The sequence below is a fragment of the Cherax quadricarinatus genome, chromosome 12 (genome assembly GCF_038502225.1).
Source record: "Cherax quadricarinatus isolate ZL_2023a chromosome 12, ASM3850222v1, whole genome shotgun sequence".
Lineage (NCBI taxonomy): Eukaryota > Metazoa > Arthropoda > Malacostraca > Decapoda > Parastacidae > Cherax > Cherax quadricarinatus.
Genome location: NC_091303.1, coordinates 20,544,485 through 20,571,055, shown reverse-complemented (window position 1 = coordinate 20,571,055; position 26,571 = coordinate 20,544,485). Strand labels below are relative to the sequence as shown.

The window sequence follows — 26,571 nt, the reverse complement described above, 5'->3', positions numbered from 1 at the left end:
ACAGGCAATAGCGAAGTCATCAACATAGAGTGATGACCAAATATTTGATGGAAGACTAGAGGCCAAATCATTAATAGCAAGGAGAAAAAGTGTTGTGCTCAGAACACATCCCTGGGGGACACCTTCAGCTTGGATAAAGTCCGGGGAGAGCACATTATTAACCCGAACACGGAAATGCCTGTCAGTTAAAAAGTTCTTAAGGAAGGATGGTAGATTGCCTCGAAGGCCTAAGGAGTGGGCTTGGGCTAAAATATTATACCTCCAAGTTGTGTCATATGCCTTCTCAAGGTCAAAAAATATGGCAATAACTGAGTGGTTATTCGCAAAGGCATTACGAACATACGTATCCAAGCGCAGTAAGGGGTCTATGGTAGAACGTCCCTTACGAAAGCCATATTGACGAGTGGAGAGACTGTTGTGTGTCTCTAAATACCACACTAAACGTCTATTTACTAGACGTTCCATTACTTTGCAAACTGCACTGGTAAGAGCAATGGGACGATAGTGGGAGGTTTCATGTCCCGTAGTGCCTGGTTTGCGGAAAGGGAGAACAATGGCGGATTTCCACAGCTGTGGAAGAACTCCTTGTGACCAAATAAGATTGTAAAGGCGTAATAGGACTGCAAGGGCTGACTGATGTAAATGTTGTAGCATACGAATATGAATGTCGTCGGGCCCAGCTGCCGATGATCGACAAGCTGAGAGTGTTGCCTCCAGTTCTTGAAGTGTAAAAGGCACATTATACTGTTCTTCTCTGAGAGAAGAAAAGTCCAAGGGTGCTAACTCTCTGGCAGACTTTGAGGAAAGAAATGAGGGGCATAGATGGAGTCCCTGAGAAATACGGACCAGATGATTGCCAATTTCATTGGCAACATCTAGTGGGTTTGCTATATCAACACCGGCAACCCGCAGAACAGGAGCCGGGTCAGGAGAATATTTACCACTCAGTTTTCGTACTTTTTTCCAGACTGCACTCATAGAGGAAGCAGAGGTGATGGTGGAGACATAATCTCGCCAGCAAGTGCGTTTAGCGTCACGGATGACACGGCGAGCGATCGCACGCTTCTGTTTAAAATCAAGGAGTCGCTCTGTGGTTCTATTGTACCGGTACCTGCCCCATGCAGCGCGTTTCAAACGTACTGCACGAGCAACCAAGGCACGCATTTCTGAGAATGCCTGCCCGAAGTTTGGGGTATAGAATGAGAAGCTGCGGTGAAAACGGAGGACGAGAAGAGGTGTAAAAGCTCATCGATGGAGGACGAAGAAGGAACCTCTTTAAAAACAGTCAGGTGTGAGTAAAGGTTCCAATTTGCCCGATTAAATTGCCAGCGTGGGGTGCGAAGAGGTGGCGAATATGAAGGGGAAGTAAGAATGATTGGGAAATGATCACTGTCATGTAAGTCCGGGAGAACAGACCAAGTGAAGTCTAATGCGGCAGAGGAAGAGCAAACTGAGAGATCGATGCAAGAGAGAGTATGAGTCCGAGGATCAAAATGGGTGTGAGTACCTGTATTTAAAACATGGAGGGGGTGGGTGGCAAGAAAAGCCTCTAACTGAATTCCACGGGAATCACAGTGAGACCCCCCCAGAGGAAATGGTGGGCATTAAAATCACCAAGTAACAGAATCGGTGGCGGTAATGACGAAACAAGGAAGGCAAAATCCGGAATAGATAATGCCCGAGAAGGAGAGAGATATAAAGAACAGAGCGTATACCACCTATGTAAGTGGATACGGGCTGCTGTGTAATGCAGCGAAGTATGAACAAATAGCTGATGGTACGGAATATCAGTGCGGAGAAGAAGGGCACTTTCATTAAAGGTCCCATCAGGAAAAGGATCTGAAGAATACAATAAATTATAGCCTGAGATGTGAGAAATAACAGCAGAGTGTAATTTTGGTTCCTGTAAGCAAACACCAACAGGGGCAAACTGGGAGAGTAACATCTGAAGCTCACCCCGATTACCCCTGAGGCCGCGTATATTCCACTGTAAAAAGGCCATGATTGGCAATGATAAAGATACTTGAAATCCGCAGGTAAGGGTTCCTACGGACTAGAAGGGTTAGAAAAGTCCACATGCGGAGGCAGTGGAAAATGTTCAAGCAGCGAAGGAACGGTGCGCTGTGAAGAAAGGAGTTGCGCAGATGGAGCAGAGGAGAGAGAAAGAGCGGAAGGTGGATCAGTGTCCATTGATGGTTTGGTCTCTGCAATATATTCAGAGATTGCTTCAAGTGTTTCGGAATTCAGAGATGTCGTATGGGAGACAATATTGGGAATGGTAGGGGGAGGATGAGTAAAGATTGGAACTGTATTGGACTGTACCAAGGTAGGGGGGGGCGAAAGGGTGGAGGGAACTGGAGAAGCGTGGCAGGGGACAGAAGAGACAGGAACCTGGGAGGTGGCAGAAGAGGAAGAAACTTGGGAGGGAACAGGGGAGGAAGGTACATTACGAGGAGGAGGGTGAACCTCTGCACTTGTAACTGAGCCAGTGAGAGGGGAAGAACTAGGGACAGAGACAGGGAGGGTAAAATGAGGAGGTGGAAGATGGGTAGGAGGTGTTACCGGACCTTTTTTTGACTTTTGAGAAGTAGAGGGACGATTGGGAAGAGGTGTCGTACGAGGTCTCGTCGATACTGAGGCTTGTAAGAGAGAACTCGAAGAAGCGAGATTAGACTGAGGCGTTGAAGTAGGGACGTCTGAGCCGAGGACAGCAAAAGGATTAGATACAGGAGTGATTATGGGAGAGGTAACCACAGAGGTGGGTGTAGAAGATGGGATACCAGAAGTGGGGGGACGTTTTGAAACACGGGAATAAGAAACACGTGGGAGTCTCCCTTGGAGGCAGAGATGAGAAACTGCCATGGCATAAGGGAGACCTTCTGTCTCTTTGAGGTAACGGATTTCCCGCTCGTTTAAATAGACCTGACAACGGCGAGAGTACGAAGGGTGAGCCTCATGACAGTTAAGGCAAGAGGGAGATCGATTGCAAGACGTATTAGAATGGTCATCGGCACCACAGACTGGGCATTCGGCGATAGATCTGCAATATTTCGCTGGATGGCCAAATCGCCAGCAATTTCTACACTGTTGTGGTGTAGGGATCACCTTTCGAACTTGTAACCGATGTCCTGCTATATAAACTGAGGATGGGAGTTCTCGGCTGTCAAAAGTTAAACGAGCCACATTGCTAGGGTATCGTCTCCGCCCACGGGCAGGAAGAACGTAAGTGTCTACCTTGAGGATTGGGAGATCTTGGAGTTCCAGCTGTTCTAGAATGTCGGTGCCACATGTCTGGAAATTTTGTTGAACTATGGTATGGGGCAGAATGACGGTACCACTACAAGAATTGAGGGAATGATGTTTTTCAAGGGTGACAGGAACAGTATCTATATGGGAAAGACGAGAGAGCTCACGAGCCTGGGTAGCATTCTGTACGGTAATGATGCGCGTACCGCTCTTAAGAGCATGAAAAGAAATATCTTTACCAACATGGCGTAGGAGTGCCTTGCCAATACTATGGTCAGAAAGATAGGCAGTAGAGGAAGTTGGTCGTAAAGTGAAGAATTTAGTCCACTGTTCAGTCTGAAACTGAGCGTGGAAAGGTAGTGAAGGACGTGTCGATCGTTTCTGAGAAGAACGAGAAGGTGAAGGTGGAGAAGTATCATCAGCAGGTAATTGTCGTTGACGTTTAGGCGTGGGACCAGAGTTGGTCCGACGTGGAACGGGTCGGCGATTTGAAAATTGCCGCACCGTAGAGGGAGAGGCCGGAAGCATAGTCAGAGGAGAGCGAAGGTCTGATAAATCGAAGGAGTCAGTCGAGGCCTCAGTACCTGAAGCGGGTGAGGAAACAGCACCGGCAATAGGTACAGAGGCATGAGGAATGTCTGAAGAGTGGTCCAAAGACGAGGCGGGGTCAGAACGGGGTGCGGTATCAAGAAGGGGCCCGGGGGTACCAGGTTCATGGACTAGGGCTGCCATGGTTAGGTTACTTCTTTCTTTTTGTTTTTAAGAAAAAAAAAGAAAGAAGAAAAGAAAATAAAAATAAAAAAAAAAAAAAGAAAAAAAAAGGGGGACCGGGGAGGGATAGTTCCTAGGAGGAATGAAAGGGCCAGAAATCTCCCTCCGTGCCCAAGAGGACCTCAGCACCGCAAGTAGCGCAGATGCAGCATGGAACCCGTGCCATACCCTACCCATCATGCTAGTAAACTAACAATCCGGGATAGCAACCTCACATCTGCCAAGCTACCTCGGTGGACAAAAGAGAGGGCGGCCGGATATCCGCCACAAAGCATACCTCCTTCGGCCACCACCCCCGGAATCCGAAAGGTGGCTTCCAGAGATACACTCGTCGCCCGAAAGACACCCAAAGCTACTCCGGGATACCGGAGAGGGATCGGGACATCCCCAGGCGATCCAGATTCCACGGCAAACTACGCCACCGCTAAGAACCTCAACGGAATGGGATGGACCCCGGTATCCTTTCTCCTACCCAGGAACTAGCGCGCCTGTGGGAGAAATCCCAAAGGACAAAAAGAGGAAGGGCAAAAGGGAGGAGTGGGGAGGAGGAGGAGGAAAGGAAAAAGGGGAGGATGGGGAGGATGGGATAGGGGAGGGGAGATTGGGGGGTAATTAGGTTCGGTCTGAGGAAGAAGACCGATAGGTCTAATTCCTCAGACCAAGAGCCTCTTCACCACGCCAAGGAGCCCCCCTTGAAGAGGACTATCCTCGTAAAAACTCTTCACTGCTTTCAGTAACCTACCTCCTACACCATACACCTGCAACATCTGCCACATTGCCCCCCTATCCACCCTGTCATACGCCTTTTCCAAATCCATAAATGCCACAAAGACCTCTTTAGCCTTATCTAAATACTGTTCACTTATATGTTTCACTGTAAACACCTGATCCACACACCCCCTACCTTTCCTAAAGCCTCCTTGTTCATCTGCTATCCTATTCTCTGTCTTGCTCTTAATTCTTTCAATAATAACTCTACCATACACTTTACCAGGTATACTCAATAGACTTATCTCCCTATAATTTTTGCACTCTCTTTTGTCCCCTTTGCCTTTATACAAAGGAACTATGCATGCTCTCTGCCAATCCCTAGGTACCTTACCCTCTCCCATACATTTATTAAATAATTGCACCAACCACTCCAAAACTATATCCCCACCTGCTTTTAACATTTCTATCTTTATCCCATCAATCCCGGCTGCCTTACATCCTTTCATTTTACCTACCGCCTCACGAACTTCCCCCACACTCACAACTGGCTCTTCCTCACTCCTACAAGATATTATTCCTCCTTGTCCTATACACGAAATCACAGCCTCCCCATCTTCATCAACATTTAACAATTCCTCAAAATATTCCCTCCATCTTCCCAATACCTCCAACTCTTCATTAAATAACTCCCCTCTCCTATTTTTAACTAACAAATCCATTTGTTCTCTAGGCTCCCTTAACTTGTTAATCTCACTCCAAAACTTTTTCTTATTTTCAACAAAATTTGTTGATAACATCTCACCCACTCTCTCATTTGCTCTCTTTTTACATTGCTTCACCACTCTCTTAACCTCTCTCTTTTTCTCCATATACTCTTCCCTCCTTGCATCACTTCTACTTTGTAAAAACTTCTCATATGCTAACTTTTTCTCCCTTACTACTCTCTCTACATCATTATTTCACCAATTGCACCTCTTCCCTCCAAAAGCTGTTTATATCTTTCCCTAACTGCCTCCTCTTTTAGTTTGTAAACATTCACCTCTCTCTTCCCTGATGCTTCTATTCTCCTTGTATCCCATCTACCTTTTACTCTGTGTAGCTACAACTAAAAAGTGATCTAATATATCAGTGGCCCCTCTATAAACATGTACATCCTGAAGTCTACTCAACAGTCTTTTATCTACCAATACATAATCCAACAAACTACTGTCATTTTGCCCTACATCATATCTTGTATACTTATTTATCCTCTTTTTCTTAAAATATGTATTACCTATAACTAAACCCCTTTCTATACAAAGTTCAATCAAAGGGCCATTATCATTTACACCTGGCACCCCAAACTTACCTACCACACCCTCTCTAAAAGTTTCTCCTACTTTAGCATTTAGGTCCCCTACCACAATTACTCTCTCACTTGGTTCAAAGGCTCCTATACATTCACTTAACATCCCCCAAAATCTCTCTCTCTCCTCTGCATTCCTCTCTTCTCCAGGTGCATACACGCTTATTATGACCCACTTCTCGCATCCAACCTTTACTTTAATCCACATAATTCTTGCATTTACACATTCATATTCTCTTTTCTCCTTCCATAACTTATCATTCAACATTACTGCTACCCCTTCCTTTGCTCTAACTCTCTCAGATACTCCAGATTTAATCCCATTTATTTCCCCCCACCGAAACTCCCCTACCCCCTTCAACTTTGTTTCGCTTAGGGCCAGGACATCCAACTTCTTTTCATTCATAACATCAGCAATCATCTGTTTCTTGTCATCCGCACTACATCCACGCACATTCAAGCATCCCAGTTTTATTAAGTTTTTCTTCTCTTTTTTAGTAAATGTTTACAGGAGAAGGGGTTACTAGCCCATTGCTCCCGGCATCTTAGTCGCCTCATACGACACGCATGGCTTACGGAGGAAAGATTCTTTTCCACTTCCCCATGGACAATAGAAGAAATAAAGAAGAACAAGAGCTATTTAGAAAAAGGGGAAAAACCTAGATGTATGTATATATATATATGCATGTGCGTGTCTGTGAAGTGTGACCAAAGTGTAAGTAGGAGTAGCAAGATATCCCTGTTATCTAGTGTGTTTATGAGACAGAAAAAGAAACCAGCAATCCTACCATCATGCAAAACAGTTTCAGGTTTCTGTTTCACAGTCATCTGGCAGGACGGTAGTACTTCCCTGGGTGGTTGCTGTCTACCAACCTACTACCTGTATATATGTATATATTTAATAACAACGCTATGGCTAGCTGGAGGATCGAACCCATGTTGCTTTAGCCTGCCTCATGGCAAGCAAAAATTTGCTACGCTCTAAACCACTAGACTATACAATCCTACAAACTTGAGCCTAGCGAACTAGGCTTGCTTCAAGTTGTGAGGACATAAATGGTGTGGTTGCCTCAGCTAATTTCATTCTCCTCTCCATTTGGTGGTGTACTAGCCTCCACAAGCAGTACTTATATTATTGTAACCACAAACAAGTGGTATTTAATCAATAACAACACTGTGGCTAGCCAGAGGATTCACAATTTTTTATTATAATCTGAAATTACCTCTTCTGCATATGGGTTGTCCAGCTTTTTATTTTTCCCCCCTATGAAATGAAGATTGGAGGTATATTTTGAAAGCCCAATTTTTCAACCAAAAATGCGAGGTGGTACATGGAAGAGTGTCTTGCTGGTAAGTTATCCTCTCTCATAAACGTTTCCCGCATCTCTCACCTCTCTTGTGGTTTATTGAACATGTGCCTGGGAGCCTACAAATGTGAGTCTTTTCACAGGTGATTTACACCCTTGATGATACTTTTTATGATTGTGTGCTATTTCGGGATAGCAAATTGATATCTGTTGTTCACGCTAATGCATCTGGTAAGCATGTTCAGAACTTGTTAAAAGGCCTGTAAGTCAGTCACTTTACCAGGCACTTCAGCATCTTGTACAACCTTGGCTGGCTGTGATAGGAAAGTAACAAAAAAAAGTGTAGAAATGGAGACAGGTGTAACATTAGTAAATATTACTCTATTTCCAACTGTGATGAATTAACCTTTATGTAAAATTAAAAGTTTGTATACCATGCTGACCCATAAAAATTTATTTATCAATGCAAAACAGAAAATTTTCCAAGAGGTTTAATTTTAGAGTACTTGCACTTACATAATATGATTCTTACATTTAATATGAAAATATATCTGACTTAATGTTATTCTTATGTTGTCAACAGCGAGTGGGTTCAGTCCGTCAGCGGAGATGTCAAGCATTATATGACTGTGATGCAGATTTAGATGATGAACTTAGTTTTACTGAAGGTGAAATTATTATTGTACTGAAGGCAGAAACAGAGGATGGAGACTGGATGGAGGGCATGATTGAAGGACACCCAGAACGTCGAGGGAAGGTTCCTATAAATTTTGTCCATATGTTATCTGACTAACAGGAAGCTCAAGAGTTAGTGTAACAAATAAGTAGGTGGCTCAATTTAGAGTATGGAAAACATTCTTTAATAAAAGTAATACATTACATCCCATTGATTAGTTATCATTGCCATTTTTTTTTTCATAAGAAGTGCTCCTACAACTTGTACTAATGTGTGCTGGCACAGTAATCATACCAAAAAATTTGATTGGTGAAAAGGACACACTTGCTGAGAGGAATTTTATTGTTTTGCCTGTGGACAGGCTACTTCAGTCAATAAAGAATCCTGTCTAATAAAGCTTGTCAATAAAGTGTTTCTGCAATTGTGTCTTTATCACTATTTGTTGGCTTTGTGTTATTTGTCTCAAAACAAATTAGGTGATTTAATTTACTACTAAATCTTAATTGTGTTCATATAAATCTTTGTATGTTACTTTCAAAGTGCATGTAATTTTTCTCCAGTCAAAGCTGCACAAAAAACTTTTTAAGGGATGTAGAGTTGTTGGATGTAATGTACATGGTACTGTAAATTGCATCTTAAAATGGAATGGTTAGTCAAACATAAGTTCCTTGCGTGCATATTCTAGTTCTCAGTTTAAATGCTTATTCTTATAACTTATTTATGTGCTTAGTATATTTATCTCCTTAAATGTATCTCTTATTAAACCCTATGACAAATTGCCATGTAAACTTGATGAATTTCTTTATCAAGTTAGAGAGACTTTCTGTAAAGGGTGAAAGGACATTCCAACTTATTAAAAAATAGTTTATGCATTTTCTGTTATTTTGTCATTCCTTATTGTTAATAGAGAAAAACAATGTACAAATGTATAATAGTCTCCTATGATGGAATAGACAATTAAATGTGTGTGATAGTGTCTTTCATTCATATAAATTCTCTTGAAGAGATCATGATGATGGTATTTATAACCTTATACTACTTTAATCCTTTTCTTTAAGGCAATTATATTTTTTTATATCCTGTGCAAATTAATTTATGAATTTTGAATATATGTAATATTTCTTTAGAATATGTTCTTTCTTAATATCATTAAATATCTAGTGAACTGTTATTGACTAATGCACAATGAAATGATCCCAAAATTACTTTTAAACAAAACTATAAAGTTAGCTGAAAAGAATCGCCAGCTTTTCCTAAATATAAATAAGTTGGTACTTTATATACTTGTATAAGCTCTTAAGGAACATGCCAAATCTTTTTAATATAGTGATACTGTCAGTGAAATTGAAAATACATTGTGTAGGAAAATGTGTTTATCTTTTTGGTTATTATACTTTCTAAATTTCTTAGTTTTTTTTTTTTTTAGTTTAGCTTCCATCAAGGATTGGTGCTCATTTGAGCAAATTTTAATACAGCTCCTATACATACACATACAGTATTACTTACTGTATTTTGTTCATAATTTTTGTGTTCATGTATTTTTTTTTTAAGGTTTATGCTAATATTTGCATGTGTGTGGTGCTGATGCTGTTCATGTAAGTGATGAATGGTTAAAATACTCTTTTAGAACAGATTTGCTACACCTCAAGTTTGAGCTCTGGTCATGGTAGTGTGTGCAAAACTAAATACTAATTTATTTGGGAAGCAAATATCAGACTCCAAGTTATGTTGGATTAAAAGCACACAAGACATAGCTCACCTAAGGCTACTGAAGAGTCAAGGTACCATAGATCAGTACTGGTGTTACTACACATGTTGGTTTGATGGTGCTGAGTTTGTTGTACCATTGCAGTTATGTGGGTGGAACAAAAGTCTGGGCATGATATATAGAATAAATAGATGCATATATACTACAATAAATAAATACTACATACATACACATGATGAAAATAACTACAGGTGTTTGGTTGTGGTTATAAAGTATACAGTATGTATACTAGTTTAGTTGTGCTGCTATACAGAGATGCAAGTCAGCGTGTGCCTTAGATGTAGGCATGAGTGTGAGGGGTGGACTTGCATTTATGCATATATGTAAGATATGAAACTGAAAGGTGCATATATTAGGCTACTTGCCAGTAAATAAGGTGAAGCCCTTCCAAGTGATAAATTGGTGGCTACAAATGGCCTAAATTATTTAATTTGAACTTGTTACAGTAATTAATACCCTTTTAGCTCTGCCTTATACTAGTATTTGTTGAGAAGGCAGACTTCATTCCTGATGCCAAATAAAGTATTAAGGATAATGCTCTATGTTGTTTATTGAAGGAGATTTCCTGTCTCTCCTTTATGGTTTTCTTGCAGTACACTAAGGTGACTCAAAAATTAAATGGCTTATGAGAGGAAGACATTTTTTATAGCTGAATTAGTAAACTGGGAAACTGGATTGATTTCAGTGAAAGAAATAATTAGGATAAGTGACTTTTCCTCTGGTAACAGATTAAGTATTTATACTAAGGAATGCCATATATTTTTCTGTATTATGCAGGGAGTGACACAAAATGTTGACAGCAATAGCTAAATCCAGTATATTACCCATTTTTTTATTTAATATATTTCTGAAATGTTAATGATATTGCATAGAATTTATGAACCACATAACAAAATAAGATAGTGACATTAAGTAATGGTTGCTTAATCTGTGTAAAAATTTTAATTGGGTAAATAATCATTAGTCTTTAATTATGCTAGAAATATGGCAAATGTGCAATACGAAAGAGGGCAGCCATAATTGATTTATAAATATCCCTCAGTATGAACCTTTTTAGACTGATCTAAGGGTAATACTAATTAGAAAGAGTCCACTGAATAAAGGAAATTTTAAAGAAGCTGCCATGATTAATTGTAACTGTAAAGGCTCATGAATAACTAAGATAACTGCATAGTATTGAGTACCTATTTGATAAAAATATTGAGACTTGTAATTACTTCACATCCTGTGTTTCATTAGATAGTGATGTTAGTGCCCAGTTTTAAATGTCATCCTACCCCTTGAAGGACTGCCAGGTTAACTGTATAATCTCTGTAAAAAATAATACTATTAAGTGTATATATAATCTCAGAGGAATGTAGATGGCATTTAGAAAGCACAAACTTCAGATACCTTGCAATATTTGCCTGTCTAAAAGTTATATGACAAGCTAAATAAAAATCTTATATGTATCTTAAGTCAACAGGATCATCATCTCATTTTGAATTACATGATCTCAACTCCTGGTTCACTGAATCATAGATTTTTTCTCAACTAAAGCATTGATGACTTGAAACTTTAAGTATTATCATGCAAAATAAATGTGAGTGGTTTGTTCGTCATTGATTGGAATAAGCCATCTTTGTTAAGACATGGTTCTTAATGGTGCACAACCAGGAAACACTGTAATCAGGGTAAAATTTTTGACATTTACCATAATTCTTTGTCTGCAAAAGAAATAATCATGTTTGATAAGCAGTACTTTTTGTTAAAATGCAGATGATTATGGAACTATCTGATTCTTGTATGTAACACCATACCCTGAAAGGTATTTCTAGCTTTCACATTGCTATAATATCTTGGGCATATTTTGAAAGGAAGAGATAATTGATGTATGAAATGTATAAGCCTGTTATTGTGCTCATGAGATTTTATTTTATTTCTGACAGTGAAATTTCCATGTATTTTTTGTTAAATAAACTAAATATTTGTCACAAAATGTCTTCTTTTTTTAAACTCCTCCTTAGTCTCTACCATGAGTAACAGAATATTGCATATATATAAAATCGTGAACCTGTTAAATAACAGGTAACTGTCACACTAACAAGTCACTAAGCAAAGAAGGGTTGCTTGTGATATGTATATAGTAGTATATGAACAAAAGTTTTCCTGCATATATTTGTATATACAATGATTCCTTGAGTTATGATGGTCTTGAGTTACAATAATTTTGAGTTTCAATTTACCCTCATAAAAGAGTTTAGTTTTGAGTTGCCATGAAAAATTTGAGTTACGATACATGTACAATGGTTGGCTCGTGTGGGTGGGCCTTAGCCCAGAGACAAAACAGGGTGATAAAATGGAGTGATGATGAGGGTGTTTGGAGGTGACTGGGAAGGGGGAGGGGAGTAGAAAGGAGAAAGGCAGTCAGATGAGGTAGGAAGACTGTATGTACACCAGATGATCTGTCTGCTCTGGCCTACCTGTACTTCCTTGGTCTGCCCTGCCTCATCTACTCTGTCCTGCCTGTTCTGCCTTATTCAGCCACTTTGCCTGGGCATAAGCCTATGAAAGATAGGTGCAGTCTGCTGTTAGGTGCAAGTGCCTCTGGAGATTTGAAGCTGAAACCTATGTTTGTTTACCAATAAGAAAACCCCCCGAGTGTTTAACCCTTAAACTGTCCAAATGTTCATACCACTGAATATTTTTGGGGGATTTTTTTTTTTTTTTGAGTGCGTTTTTCCCTGCATCCCTGAATTTTGTCATACTGTGCACACTGAGTGCACAGACTCATTCTCTCATGTCTAGGCAACTCGTGCTTATTATGCCAAGGTTGAAAGCATGTAAATGAAACATAGATCTACGATTGGAGCACTATGAACGTGAACGTATTATTATTATAATAAAAAAGAAGCGCTAAGCCACAAGAGCTATACAGCAACGTGAACGTAGCTCTACGTTTGGACAGTTTAAGGGTTAAAAAGTATCCAAGGACAGGTTGGGTGTGCTCTGGTGTCTTAGAACGAATTACCATAAAACCATGTATTTTGGGGTTTGAGTTATGGTAGTTGAAGTATGATACATTATCTGACGAAGATTAATACTGGAACTCAAGGGACCACTGTTGAATGATTCCTTCTTTATTTTATTTTTTATTAACACATTGGTCGTTTCCCACCAAGGTAGGGTGGCCGAAAAAAAGAAAAACTTTCACCTTCATTCACTCCATGAGGTGTGCTTACACTACAGTTATAAAACTGCAACATTAACACCCCTGGAATGATTTTATATTCCTTATAACCTGGAGGGTAGGTTCTTCATGCCCAGTGGAGAGATTACATTCTTTGCTGTTTCAGCTGTACTGGGTGGGCTCTGGCTCCCTCAGGACGGCTATGGCATGTAGAGGCAAAACTGAATACTTCCCTGTGTGTTTACTATACATGGAGTTCCATAAATTCCTTGTTTCCTTATGGCATGGCTGAAATTTGAGCAGACTGGTAAAGCTGTGGTCTGCAGACAGTAACACACTTCTTTGCTAAATTTGCAACCAAAAACTAAAAATCCCAATTACAATTGGAGCAGTATACAGATTACCTCACACAAATTGTTACGCCTTAAAATTAATGCAGAGTTGAATAGACATCACCTAATACCAGCTGGAGACTTCAGCATGAACCATATCCAAGTAGATGGCCCTCAAGTAGCTGACTTGAATTTTTTTTTAACACAGTCGTTTCCCAACAAGGCAGGTTGACCCAAAAAGAAAGAAATCTTTCATCATCGTTCAACACTTTCACCATCATTTATACTATACCACTATACTCTCATGCATTCCCTTCTTTACCTCCATGGATAATGTTTTTTATGCCCCCACAGATACCTCAAAGCACCACTCGCCTTTTTTCATTTATCAGTTCTATGGTTAACCTCATCCTACATAAACCCATCTGCTGACAAGTCAACCCCTAAATATCTGAACACATTCACTCCCTCCAATGTGATATCTAATTTATCTAAATCATTTGATACTCATCACCTTACTCGTATGTTTACTTTCAACTTTCTTTCTTTACACACTGTTGCATCCTCTGATTGGACCTAAGGTTAATTAATATTGTGTGCACATATTTTGGTATTCACTTAATACTATATTACCGATGGCATTATTAATAGCTAAAATAATGTTTATTGTGCCTTATAGTATTATCTGCATTTATATTAACTATGTGGATAGGTAGGATGTTTATTCTAAGTGATAGGCACTTCACTGTAAGTAGCAACCTGGCTAACTGTCATTAGGTTGTTAGTGTCTGGCAGTCCCTCGCACCGTCAATGTCACGAAGTATTGTAAGGCTTGGAGGAGTAGTCTCAAGTCAGTCTGGGTTTGCATAGCCAAGGAAGCATACCTCACTCAGTTATATGTTGACCTCTCATAAGAGACATGTCAAATTCTCTCTGGTGGTCAATTTCCTATCATAGTTGACTTCCTTTCTTAAGTTTGACACTTTCGAGTTATTTATACTCTGGTGAATTAATCGTTCAGTTGACTGAATAAGCCCTGTCGGCCTTTGTGTGTTAATTTGTGGTCTAAGCTATTCTAAGTCATGCTGGATGGAAATGAGACTAAGTCTGTCACTTACGAGTTCTTGTATACTCTGAAGTAATAGTTCAGCTAAGTCTTAGTAACCATTGTAGGTTGCCTTATGGTGGAATATAATTGGTGAAGTTAGTACGAAGATCGACCTTGTGAGGTTGATTTATCTTTATCAATATACTGGTACATACCAACAGAAGTGTAAGAGTTAAACTCCTTATTTTTTGTCTGTCCTAACATTATATAAATATATATTTAGTTAAACTTTATTAGTAAAGATTCTAAGTTTGTTACTTGTTTTGTAATCCCGAATTATTATTAAAAGTTATTGTTACAAAACCATAAACAGGCCATCTGTTCCACGAGATTAAACTACCTTAACTCTCTACAATCATTTGGAGAAGTTTAAGAAGACGAGTTTTGTAACAAATGGGGGCCTGTCTGGGATGAGTTTGATCCAAGGAAAAGGGGAAATGATCAATTAGCTCCTTATCTTAAGCAATATTTTGGTATATAATCACTCTCTTGGTACGAACTTATTTTCATAATTTCAGGACCTTCAGAGGCACAATTATGCTTTCCTGCTGAAGTTCAAAAGCATTTTGATAGGGGAGTTGGTCCCAACTTAATATTCGACATTCTGTATGCTTAGAGAAATCTCTAAAACAGGAAGTTGGTAACTTTGACTCCCAGGCCCGGTGGCCTGGTGGCTAAAGCTCCCGCTTCACACACGGAGGGCCCGGGTTTGATTCCCGGCAGGTGGAAACATTTCGACACGTTTCCTTACACCTGTTGTCCTGTTCACCTAGCAGCAAATAGGTACCTGGGTGTTAGTCGACTGGTGTGGGTCGCATCCTGGGGGACAAGATTAAGGACCCCAATGGAAATAAGTTAGACAGTCCTCGATGACGCACTGACTTTCTTGGGTTATCCTGGGTGGCTAACCCTCCGGGGTTAAAAATCCAAACGAAATCTTATCTTATCTAGCAACGATGGCTACTGATGTTTGGCTTTCACCACTCATGCAACCACAGGGTATAAGGAACTGTCTCTTCCCCATTGCTATGGTATTGGCGACTCCATTACTGGGCCGAGTGAAAGGACTGATTTTGGCAGATTCTTGGTGTCTCCCTATAAGTTTGGAGCTCTGGCGATTGGTTTGTCTCCTTCTTGGGTGTCGGAGTTGCCAAGAGCATCCACACGACGGGAGCTAGCATGGTTGGTGCTGCTGTTTGCGCCCCTCGTAAGACCAAGCATCTTTCAGTCATTTTCTGTGAGTCACTGCTGTCCTGGGATGATGCATATTAGTCTAGTTGGTATATTGAAGGCATACAAGTAATGACATTTTGGAACAGAACCTACTCTCTGGTTCCTTGATGTTTGCTGCAGGTTGATGTGTGCTTCATTAATCTGTTCTGCAGCCTTGTTGGCATTGTTAGTTCAGCTACTGCTCTAGTTGATACTGCTGGTGCCTCTTTGTGCAATTTCTGTATAAAGAAATCTTTGTAGTGCTGTTGGTCTCATTGGTCTTTGTCATTTGGACACGTCAAAGACTAAGATGAGAAACAAGACTTGTATTTGTTCAAGCTCTTATGGCAAAATGTGGTGTGATATTATCACCTCTGGTGCTACGGAACGAGTGTGAGCGGAGATGATGAAAAACTAAGGGCTACTCTTGCACAACAGTCACGGGTGACACGCTACAGTCACAGGTGACATCATTGAGAATTCTTCAACAAAATTTGCCTACGGGAGTAATAAGAGTGGTCAAAGTACTGTCACTTGAGACATTAACAGTGCTCTTGACAGGATATTTATGACTGGAAAGTCATGGTCTGAGTTAGACTTATCAAAGGCACTCGTGACATGAGACATGTGCTTTCTCGTATTGTTTTCCTCGTGTGAGCCAACGGTTGTTGTCCTGTCTGTTACTGTCTGAGCCGTTGCTTCAGCAACTTGTGTTGTGGCTCAGCTGAGAGGAGGCATAGAGGAGTTGATATGCTCTTCTGACATACTAACTTCTGTTTAATAAGTTAGTCCCTGAGCAGGAGTTCGCATATACTTCTGACATACTAACCTCTGTTTAATAAGCTAGTCCCTGAGTAGAAGACAGCATACACTTCTGACACACTAGCCTCTGTTTAATAAGCTAGTCCCTGAGTAGAAGACAGCATACACTTCTGACACACTAGCCTCTGTTTAATAAGCTAGTCCCTGAGCAAGAGTCCATATTTCTGCCAGACTGATAAACTGGTGAGCCTTTCTGGGCAGAACCTGGTTGATTGTTCTCTCAAGTATGATAATGGACAATGGTGGAATTGATGCCGAAGATGCTTCCCCTATGAAGCTGAGGATGACAAATGTTGGTATAACCCATGCATGTCAGGTGTGGAGACACTGACTTGTTGATTCAAGAGGAAAGTGAAGAGACTTTGAAGAAGGCTGTTGCTACTGTTGGACCTGTTTCTGTTGCCACTGATGTTTCACGTAGTTCATTCCAGTTTTAGTCTTGATGTTTATGATGAACCAGAATGTAACTCTGAGCAGCTGGACCATGGTGTCCTGGCTGTGGGTTATGGCACTACCGAGGACGGCACTGATTACTGGCAGTCAGTCACATAAGAGATGCCCACAGTTGGTTCCACCTTCAGGGCCACAGGTATCAAGCAACCAGACCCAAGCACACAGTGGGAAAACTGATAATCGTACTTCATGTGTGTCTGCAAAGCCTGACACATGGATTTGAGCACCAACGATGGCAGGAACTTGTGGAAGCTGACTTTCTTCTTCAGGTACTCAAAGTTGGACTTCTCTCCAGAATGCTGCTTGACACGTCCTTTAAGTCACTTGATTACTATTCAAGCGAGCTGAGTGGAAATATCCTGGTCGATTCCCCATGTTGTCTCGCCTCTCGTCTTCCGGGAACTCTTTCTTAACCTGTTGGTATAGCTGGCAGAGGTCGGAGAGGACAGTGATTTGTTAGAATTTCCAGTCTTTGCTTAGAGATTCTGGGTAGTTTTCGTCCACCTGGTACGTGGTCAGGTCCTGGTGTTACAAGTGCACCTCACTCGTAGTATTGTTATGTGGTCTGACAGTAAAAATTCTCTCATCGAGGTCCAAAAGCTTGTCTGCTGATGACTACATTTGTTATCGTCTTTAAATTTGTTCCCTTACCAAACTTGACTTTGTTGAAGGAGGAGTTGACGTGTATCTGACCTGAGCGGTCGGGTGACCCCCCACACACAAACACACCATTTCTGTTTATGCTATCGACTTAAATCATATAAGCTAATGCATTTTCTGCATCCTTGACTATAATTGAAAATTAAAAGTAAAGTTACAAAAGTACTTGTCTGTTAAAGATCCATAGAGTAACTTTTATTATCAGCCCATTTATTTATCTATATATTCTCATGTTTAATAATAATCTCTTGTATTTCAACAGTTAAGAGGTTGTGTTAGCTAGACTTTGATGCAGAGTGTTGAGCTAAGGTGCTAGTGTCATGACCACTCTGCTTTAGCTATATATACCTTAACCCTTTGAGGGTTTTGGTCGCACTAGTACGGCTTACGACCTAGTGGCTTTGACGTACTGTGCGCCTAAATTCTAGCGCCCTCAAATCTAATGAGAGAAAGCTGGTAGGCCTACATATGAAAGAATGGGTCTATGTGGCCAGTGTACTTAGTATAAAAAAAATCCTGCAGCACATAGTGCGTAATGAGAAAAAAAAAACTTTGACCGTGTTTTTAGAATAAAACAGTGACTTTGCACTGTATTTTCGTATTTAATTTATTGTTGTATTCTAGTTTTCTTGGTCTCATTTTATAGAATGGGAGACATATTACAGAAATTGAGATGATTTTGACTGGTTTTACAATGAAAAGTACCTTGAAATTGAGCGCAAAGTAGCAGAAATGTTCGATTTTTATCGAAGTTCAAAAGTAAACAAATCATGCCAAGTGTCCAATACACATCAACTGGTGAGTCTAATATTCTTTTACAAGTGTGCTGATATTATTTATACCATTACTACACTAATGCAGTAGTCTGTGTAACAGTAAATCTTCTATTTTTTGTAAGAATAAAAATTCAAAGTGGAAAGTCAAAGAAATATAAGAGGGGCCTGGGGATGTGACTAACGAACACAGAACTTGTTATTTTAGTGCCAGGAATGTCTTTCTTGTTTATTCTCGACCCTATTCGGAAATTGGCATCTTTTGAAATTTGTGTGAAATTGGCCAAATTGCTAAATTCTGACCACTTTATTGGATAGTTGAAATTGGTAAATGGGTGGTTTCTTGTACTCATTCGATAGAAAAAATTGAGTTCTAGCGAAATAGTTATTATTTTTGTCGACTAGTACATTGGAATTGGCCAAAAATAGGGCTCAAAGTGGGCAAAATCGCCGATGCGTAAACATCGTCGAGACCGCTAACTTCGCGAGAGCATAATTCCGTAAGTTTTCCATCAAATTTCATACTTTTGGTGTCATTATGATTTGGAAAAAATTCTCTATCTTTTCATAAGAAAAAAAATATTTTTTTTTTTTAAATTTGGCCGACCCTGAGAACAAGTTTCGGAGAGGGCCTGTCGACCCTCAAAGGGTTAAAGCCACTCCAGCTTCTAGAAGGATAGGACTGTGGCCTCTTAACGGCTGTGTCTTCCATTATTCTTCACGTACAAGAACAAGTTATGCCTTGCTTCTGTATCTGCGGTGCCTGTTCCATCTCGAACATTAACTTGGAGTTGTATGGAGTTCCTGCACTGATAAGTTACGCTGCCCTTGTACCAAAAAGAAATAGTTTCGAAAATGAAGATGCAGAACTTTGTCTTTGGATGTATATTAAATTAGGGTATCTCATGTATGATGTGAAAGAGATAAGTGATAAATTGGGACATAAAGTAAGATGTTTTCTAAAAACATTATCACTGCTATTAGTGCAACCTGTTGTCATGCGGGTGGGGTGCTGCATCCTCTGATTGGACCCAAGGTTAATAATTAATATTGTGTGCACATATTTTGGTATTCACTTAATACTATATTACCGATGGCATTATTAATAGCTAAAATAATGTTTATTGTGCTTTATAGTATTATCTGCCCTTATATTGTTAGCTATGTGGATAGGTAGGATGTTTATTCTAAGTGACAGGTGCTTCACTGTGAGTAGCAACCTGGCTAACTGTCATTAGGTTGTTAGTGTCTGGCAGTCCCTCACACTGTCAATGTCACGAAGTATTGTAAGGCTTGGAGGAGTAGTCTCAAGTCAGTCTGGGTTTGCATAGCCAAGGAAGCATACCTCACTCAGTTATATGTTGACCTCTCATAAGAGACATGTCAAATTCTCTCTGGTGGTCAATTTCCTATCATAGTTGACTTCCTTTCTTAAGTTTGAAATTTTCGAGTTATTTATACTCTGGTGAATTAATCGTTCATTTGACTGAATAAGCCCTGTCGGCCTTTACCTGGAGAGAGTTCCGGGGGTCAATGCCCCCATGGCCTGGTCTGTGACCAGGCCTCCTGGTGGATCAGAGCCTGATCAACCAGGCTGTTACTGCTGGCTGCATGCAACCCAACATACGAGCCACAGCCCGGCTGGTCAGGTACCGACTTTAGGTGCTTGTCCAGTGCCAGCTTGAAGAATGCCAGGGGTCTATTGGTAATCCCTTTTATGTATGCTGGGAGGCAGTTGAACAGTCTCGGGCCCCTGACACTTATTGTATTGCCTCTTAACGTGCTAGTGACACCCCTGCTTTTCATTGGGGGGATGTTGCATCGTCTGCCAAGTCTTTTGCTTTCGTTGTGAGTGATTTTCGTGTGCAAGTTCGGTACTAGTCCCTCTAGGATTTTCCAGGTGTATATAATCATGTATCTCTTCTGCCTGCATTCCAGGGAATACAGGTTCAGGAACTTCAAGCGCTCCCAGTAATTGAGGTGTTTTATCTCTGTTATGCGCACTGTGAAGGTTCTCTGTACATTTTCTAGGTCAGCAATTTCACCTACCTTGAAAGGTGCTGTTAGTATGCAGCAATACTTCAGCCTAGATAGAACAAGCGACCTGAAGAGTGTCATCATGGGCTTGGCATCCCTAGTTTTGAAGGTTCTCATTATCAGCAGCTGCGATTGATACAATGTTATGGTCCTTGAAGGTGAGATCCTCCGACATTATCACTCTCAGGTCTTTGACGTTGGTTTTTCGCTCTATTTTGTGGCCGGAATTTGTTTTGTACTCTGATGAAGTTTTAATTTCCTCGTGTTTACCATATCGGAGTAATTGAAATTTCTCATCGTTGAACTTCATATTGTTTTCTGTAGCCCATTGAAAGATTTGGTTGATGTCCGCCTGGAGCCTTGCAGTGTCTGCAATGGAAGACACTGTCATGCAGATTCGGGTGTCATCTGCAAAGGAAGACACGGTGCTGTGGCTGACATCCTTGTGTATGTCAGATATGAGGATGAGAAACAAGATGGGAGCGAGTACTGTGCCTTGTGGAACAGAGCTTTTCACCGTAGCTGCCTCGGACTTTACTCCGTTGACTACTACTCTTTGTGTTCTGTTTGTGAGGAAATTATAGATCCATTCACCAACTTTTCCTGTTATTCCTTTAGCATTCATTTTGTGCGCTATTACACCATGGTCACACTCGTCGAAGGCTTTTGCGAAGTCTGTATATATTACATCTGCATTCTTTTTGTGTTCTAGTGCATCTAGGACCTTGTCATAGTGATCCAATAGTTGAGACGGACAGGAGTGATCTGCTCTAAACCCATGTTGCCCTGGGTTGTGTAACTGATGGGTTTCTAGATGGGTGGTGATCTTGCTTCTTAGGACCCTTTCAAAGATTTTTATGATATGGGATGTTAGTGCTATCGGTCTGTAGTTCTTTGCTATTGCTTTACTGCCCCCTTTGTGGAGTGGGGCTATGTCTGTTGTTTTTAGTAACTGTGGGACGACCCCCGTGTCCATGCTCCCTCTCCATAGGATGGTAAAAGCTTGTAATAGGGGCTTCTTGCAGTTCTTGATGAACACGGAGTTCCATGAGTCTGGCCCTGGGGCAGAGTGCATGGGCATGTCATTTATCGCCTGTTCGAAGTCATTTGGCGTCAGAATAACATCAGATAGGCTTGTGTTAACCAAATTCTGTGGCTCTCTCATAAAAAATTAATTTTGATCTTCGACTCTCAGTCTGATTAGCACAGTGTTATTCACTAATTTTTGCAAGAGAGCCACTTCGGTTAAACACATTGATTGAGAGAGCCACAGCTACTGCAAGTTAGGGTAACTCAACTAAATTAAGTAGTACTGAGCTGCTAGTGAAATATAGTAAATGAGTCCTCGAAAAATCCTTAGACACTGAGCTTAGTGAAATATAGTAAATGAGAAAAATTAGACATTTTAATATTAGCCTGCATATCTTGTTATTGGCGGCTCGCGAGCCGCGCAATGAATACCACTGGATTAGCAGCTTGCTAAAAACTGAGTCATATTGGGACTTGAGTAGCTCACTCATTTCCTTGCTGTCATCTGTGTGTTAATTTGTGGTCTAAGCTATTCTAAGTCATGCTGGATGGAAATGAGACTAAGTCTGTCACTTACGAGTTCTTGTATACTCTGAAGTAATAGTTCAGCTAAGTCTTAGTAACCATTGTAGGTTGCCTTATGGTGGAATACAATTGGTGAAGTTAGTACAAAGATCGACCTTGTGAGGTTGATTTATCTATATCAATATACTGGTATGTACCAAGAGAAGTGTAAGAGTTAAACTCCTTATTTTATGTCTGTCCTAACATTATATAAATACATGTATATATTTGGTTAAACTTTATTAGTAAAGATTCTAAGTTTGTTACTTGTCTTGTAATCCCAAATTATTATTAAAAGTTAGTTACAAAACCACAAACAGGCCATCTGTTCCATGAGATTCAACTACCTTAACTCTCTACAATCATTTGGAGAAGTTTAAGAAGACGAGTTTTGTAACACATACCCTCCCAAACTTGTCCACTAACCTTTGCAACTTTTCTTTAGAATCTCCCAGTATCATCAGCAAAAAGTAACTGTCACCTCCCATTTTTTTATTTGATTCCTCATAATTTAATCCCACCCCTGTCCCCAAGACCCTAGCAATTTTTTTTTTTTCAGCAAGTCGGCTGCTTCCCACCAAGGCAGGGTGACCCAAAAAGAAAGAAAATCCCCAAAACGAAAATACTTCTATCACCATTCAACACTTTCACCTCACTCATACAAAATCACTGTTTTTGCAGAGGTGCCCGGATACAACAGCTTAGAAGCATATATGAAGATACAGTATAAAAAGTGACCTGAAATAATATAATAAACTAAACTATTTTACATATAGAATATAATATCAGGGCCCTAATTATATATACAGTGGACCCTCGACATTCGATACTAATCCGTTCCTGAGAGCTATCGAATGTTGAAAATATCGAAAGTCGAATTAACTTTCCCCATAAGAAATAATGGAAATCAAATTAATCCGTGCAAGACACCCAAAAGTATGAAAAAAAAAAAATTTACCACATGAAATATTAAGTTTAATGCAATAGAATAATTACAATAACAACAATAACAATAGATTAATAACAATAGAATAATTGACACTTACCTTTAATGAAGATGTGGTGATGATTGATGGGATGGGAGAAGGGGAGAGTGTGGATGGTGTTAGTGTTTAGAAGGGGAATCCCCTTCCATTAGCACTTGAGGTAGCAAGTCCTTTTCCGGGGTTACTTCCCTTCTTCTTTTAATGCCACTAGGCCCAGCTTGAGAGTCACTGGACTTCTGTCGCACAATATATCTGTCCATAGAGGCCTGTACCTCTGGTTCCTTTATGACTTTCCTAAAATGGTTCACAACATTGTCAGTGTTAGGTTAGGTTAGGTAAGGTTCGTCAGGAAACAGGACAAATGTTTCCTGACGCGGGTCTTAGTCAGATGATGACCCGCCTTTGGAGCTTTTGGTCATCTGACCGAGGCCTTCCGCTGGCTTACCGGTCCACCCCTTTAAAAATTATGGTCATTTATAACCTTCATTGTCAGTGTAATAGTCACCAGCACGGCTTGCAATAGCTGTGTTAGGGTGATTGTCATCAAAAAAGGTTTGCACTTCAAGCCACTTTGCACACATTTCCTTAATCTTTGAAGTAGGCAACTTCTTCTCAGGGTTAGCCCCAAACCCTTCAAAATCTTTCTTAATTTCCATACTAATTCTCACCCTTTTTACCACAGGGTTGGCACTAGAAGCTTTCTTGGGGCCCATGGTCACTTATTTTCCAGAAACAGCACCGAAAACACTGTAATAATACGAAATATTCCGAGTGTATGCTTGGATGTTACCGCGGAGGCTGGCTGGTAAACAATGACAGTGGCGGCACATGTGAGGCTGGCTGAGGGCGCACATTGGACGCGTCTCGGACGAAAATCGGTGAGCGGGTTTTTAATCGGTATGCGCGGCAAAAATTTTGCGATTAAAGTAAGCGGTATGTGGAATAATCGCTATGTGATGCCATCGTTATGCGGGGGTCCACTGTATGAAGATACAGTATAAAAAGTGACCTGAAATAATATAATAAACTAAACTATTTTACATTTTTTTTTTATTATCACACCGGCCGATTCCCACCAAGGCAGGGTGGCCCGAAAAAGAAAAACTTTCACCATCATTCACTCCATCACTGTCTTGCCAGAAGGGTGCTTTACACTACAGTTTTTAAACTGCAACATTAACACCCCTCCTTCAGAGTGCAGGCACTGTACTTCCCATCTCCAGGACTCAAGTCCGGCCTGCTGGTTTCCCTGAATCCCTTCATAAATGTTACTTTGCTCACACTCCAACAGCACGTCAAGTATTAAAAACCATTTGTCTCCATTCACTCCTATCAAACACGCTCACGCATGCCTGCTGGAAGTCCAAGCCCCTCGCACACAAAACCTCCTTTACCCCCTCCCTCCAACCCTTCCTAGGCCGACCCCTACCCCGCCTTCCTTCCACTACAGACTGATACACTCTTGAAGTCATTCTGTTTCGCTCCATTCTCTCTACATGTCCGAACCACCTCAACAACCCTTCCTCAGCCCTCTGGACAACAGTTTTGGTAATCCCGCACCTCCTCCTAACTTCCAAACTACGAATTCTCTGCATTATATTCACACCACACATTGCCCTCAGACATGACATCTCCACTGCCTCCAGCCTTCTCCTCGCTGCAACATTCATCACCCACGCTTCACACCCATATAAGAGCGTTGGTAAAACTATACTCTCATACATTCCCCTCTTTGCCTCCAAGGACAAAGTTCTTTGTCTCCACAGACTCCTAAGTGCACCACTCACTCTTTTTCCCTCATCAATTCTATGATTCACCTCATCTTTCATAGACCCATCCGCTGACACGTCCACTCCCAAATATCTGAATACGTTCACCTCCTCCATACTCTCTCCCTCCAATCTGATATTCAATCTTTCATCACCTAATCTTTTTGTTATCCTCATAACCTTACTCTTTCCTGTATTCACCTTTAATTTTCTTCTTTTGCACACCCTACCAAATTCATCCACCAATCTCTGCAACTTCTCTTCAGAATCTCCCAAGAGCACAGTGTCATCAGCAAAGACCAGCTGTGACAACTCCCACTTTGTGTGTGATTCTTTATCTTTTAACTCCACGCCTCTTGCCAAGACCCTCGCATTTACTTCTCTCACAACCCCATCTATAAATATATTAAACAACCACGGTGACATCACACATCCTTGTCTAAGGCCTACTTTTACTGGGAAAAAATTTCCCTCTTTCCTACATACTCTAACTTGAGCCTCACTATCCTCGTAAAAACTCTTCACTGCTTTCAGTAACCTACCTCCTACACCATACACTTGCAACATCTGCCACATTGCCCCCCTATCCACCCTGTCATACGCCTTTTCCAAATCCATAAATGCCACAAAGACCTCTTTAGCCTTATCTAAATACTGTTCACTTATATGTTTCACTGTAAACACCTGGTCCACACACCCCCTACCTTTCCTAAAGCCTCCTTGTTCATCTGCTATCCTATTCTCCGTCTTACTCTTAATTCTTTCAATTATAACTCTACCATACACTTTACCAGGTACACTCAACAGACTTATCCCCCTATAATTTTTACACTCTCTTTTATCCCCTTTGCCTTTATACAAAGGAACTATGCATGCTCTCTGCCAATCCCTAGGTACCTTACCCTCTTCCATACATTTATTAAATAATTGCACCAACCACTCCAAAACTATATCCCCACCTGCTTTTAACATTTCTATCTTTATCCCATCAATCCCGGCTGCCTTACCCCCTTTCATTTTACCTACTGCCTCACGAACTTCCCCCACACTCACAACTGGCTCTTCCTAACTCCTACAAGATGTTATTCCTCCTTGCCCTATACACGAAATCACAGCTTCCCTATCTTCATCAACATTTAACAATTCCTCAAAATATTCCTTCCATCTTCCCAATACCTCTAACTCTCCATTTAATAACTCTCCTCTCCTATTTTTAACTGACAAATCCATTTGTTCTCTAGGCTTTCTTAACTTGTTAATCTCACTCCAAAACTTTTTCTTATTTTCAACAAAATTTGTTGATAACATCTCACCCACTCTCTCATTTGCTCTCTTTTTACATTGCTTCACCACTCTCTTAACTTCTCTCTTTTTCTCCATATACTCTTCCCTCCTTGCATCACTTCTACTTTGTAAAAACTTCTCATATGCTAACTTTTTCTCCCTTACTACTCTCTTTACATCATCATTCCACCAATCGCTCCTCTTCCCTCCTGCACCCACTTTCCTGTAACCACAAACTTCTGCTGAACACTCTAACACTACATTTTTAAACCTACCCCATACCTCTTCGACCCCATTGCCTATGCTCTCATTAACCCATCTATCCTCCAATAGCTGTTTATATCTTACCCTAACTGCCTCCTCTTTTAGTTTATAAACCTTCACCTCTCTCTTCCCTGATGCTTCTATTCTCCTTGTATCCCATCTACCTTTTACTCTCAGTGTAGCTACAACTAGAAAGTGATCTGATATATCTGTGGCCCCTCTATAAACATGTACATCCTGAAGTCTACTCAACAGTCTTTTATCTACCAATACATAATCCAACAA

At 40.6% G+C, this 26,571-nt stretch overlaps 1 protein-coding gene across 1 annotated transcript in view; it reads left to right on the top strand.

Moving 5' to 3' along the window:
* Asap (ArfGAP domain of ASAP) overlaps window positions 1-11,802 on the top strand; it is a gene marked incomplete in the record, with an annotated part of 838,555 nt that extends 826,753 nt beyond the window's left edge. The window contains 1 exon segment of the mRNA XM_070084261.1: window positions 7,964-11,802. Within this exon segment, the coding sequence (XP_069940362.1) occupies window positions 7,964-8,173 (210 nt within the window).
* Window positions 11,803-26,571: the final 14,769 nt, after the last annotated feature.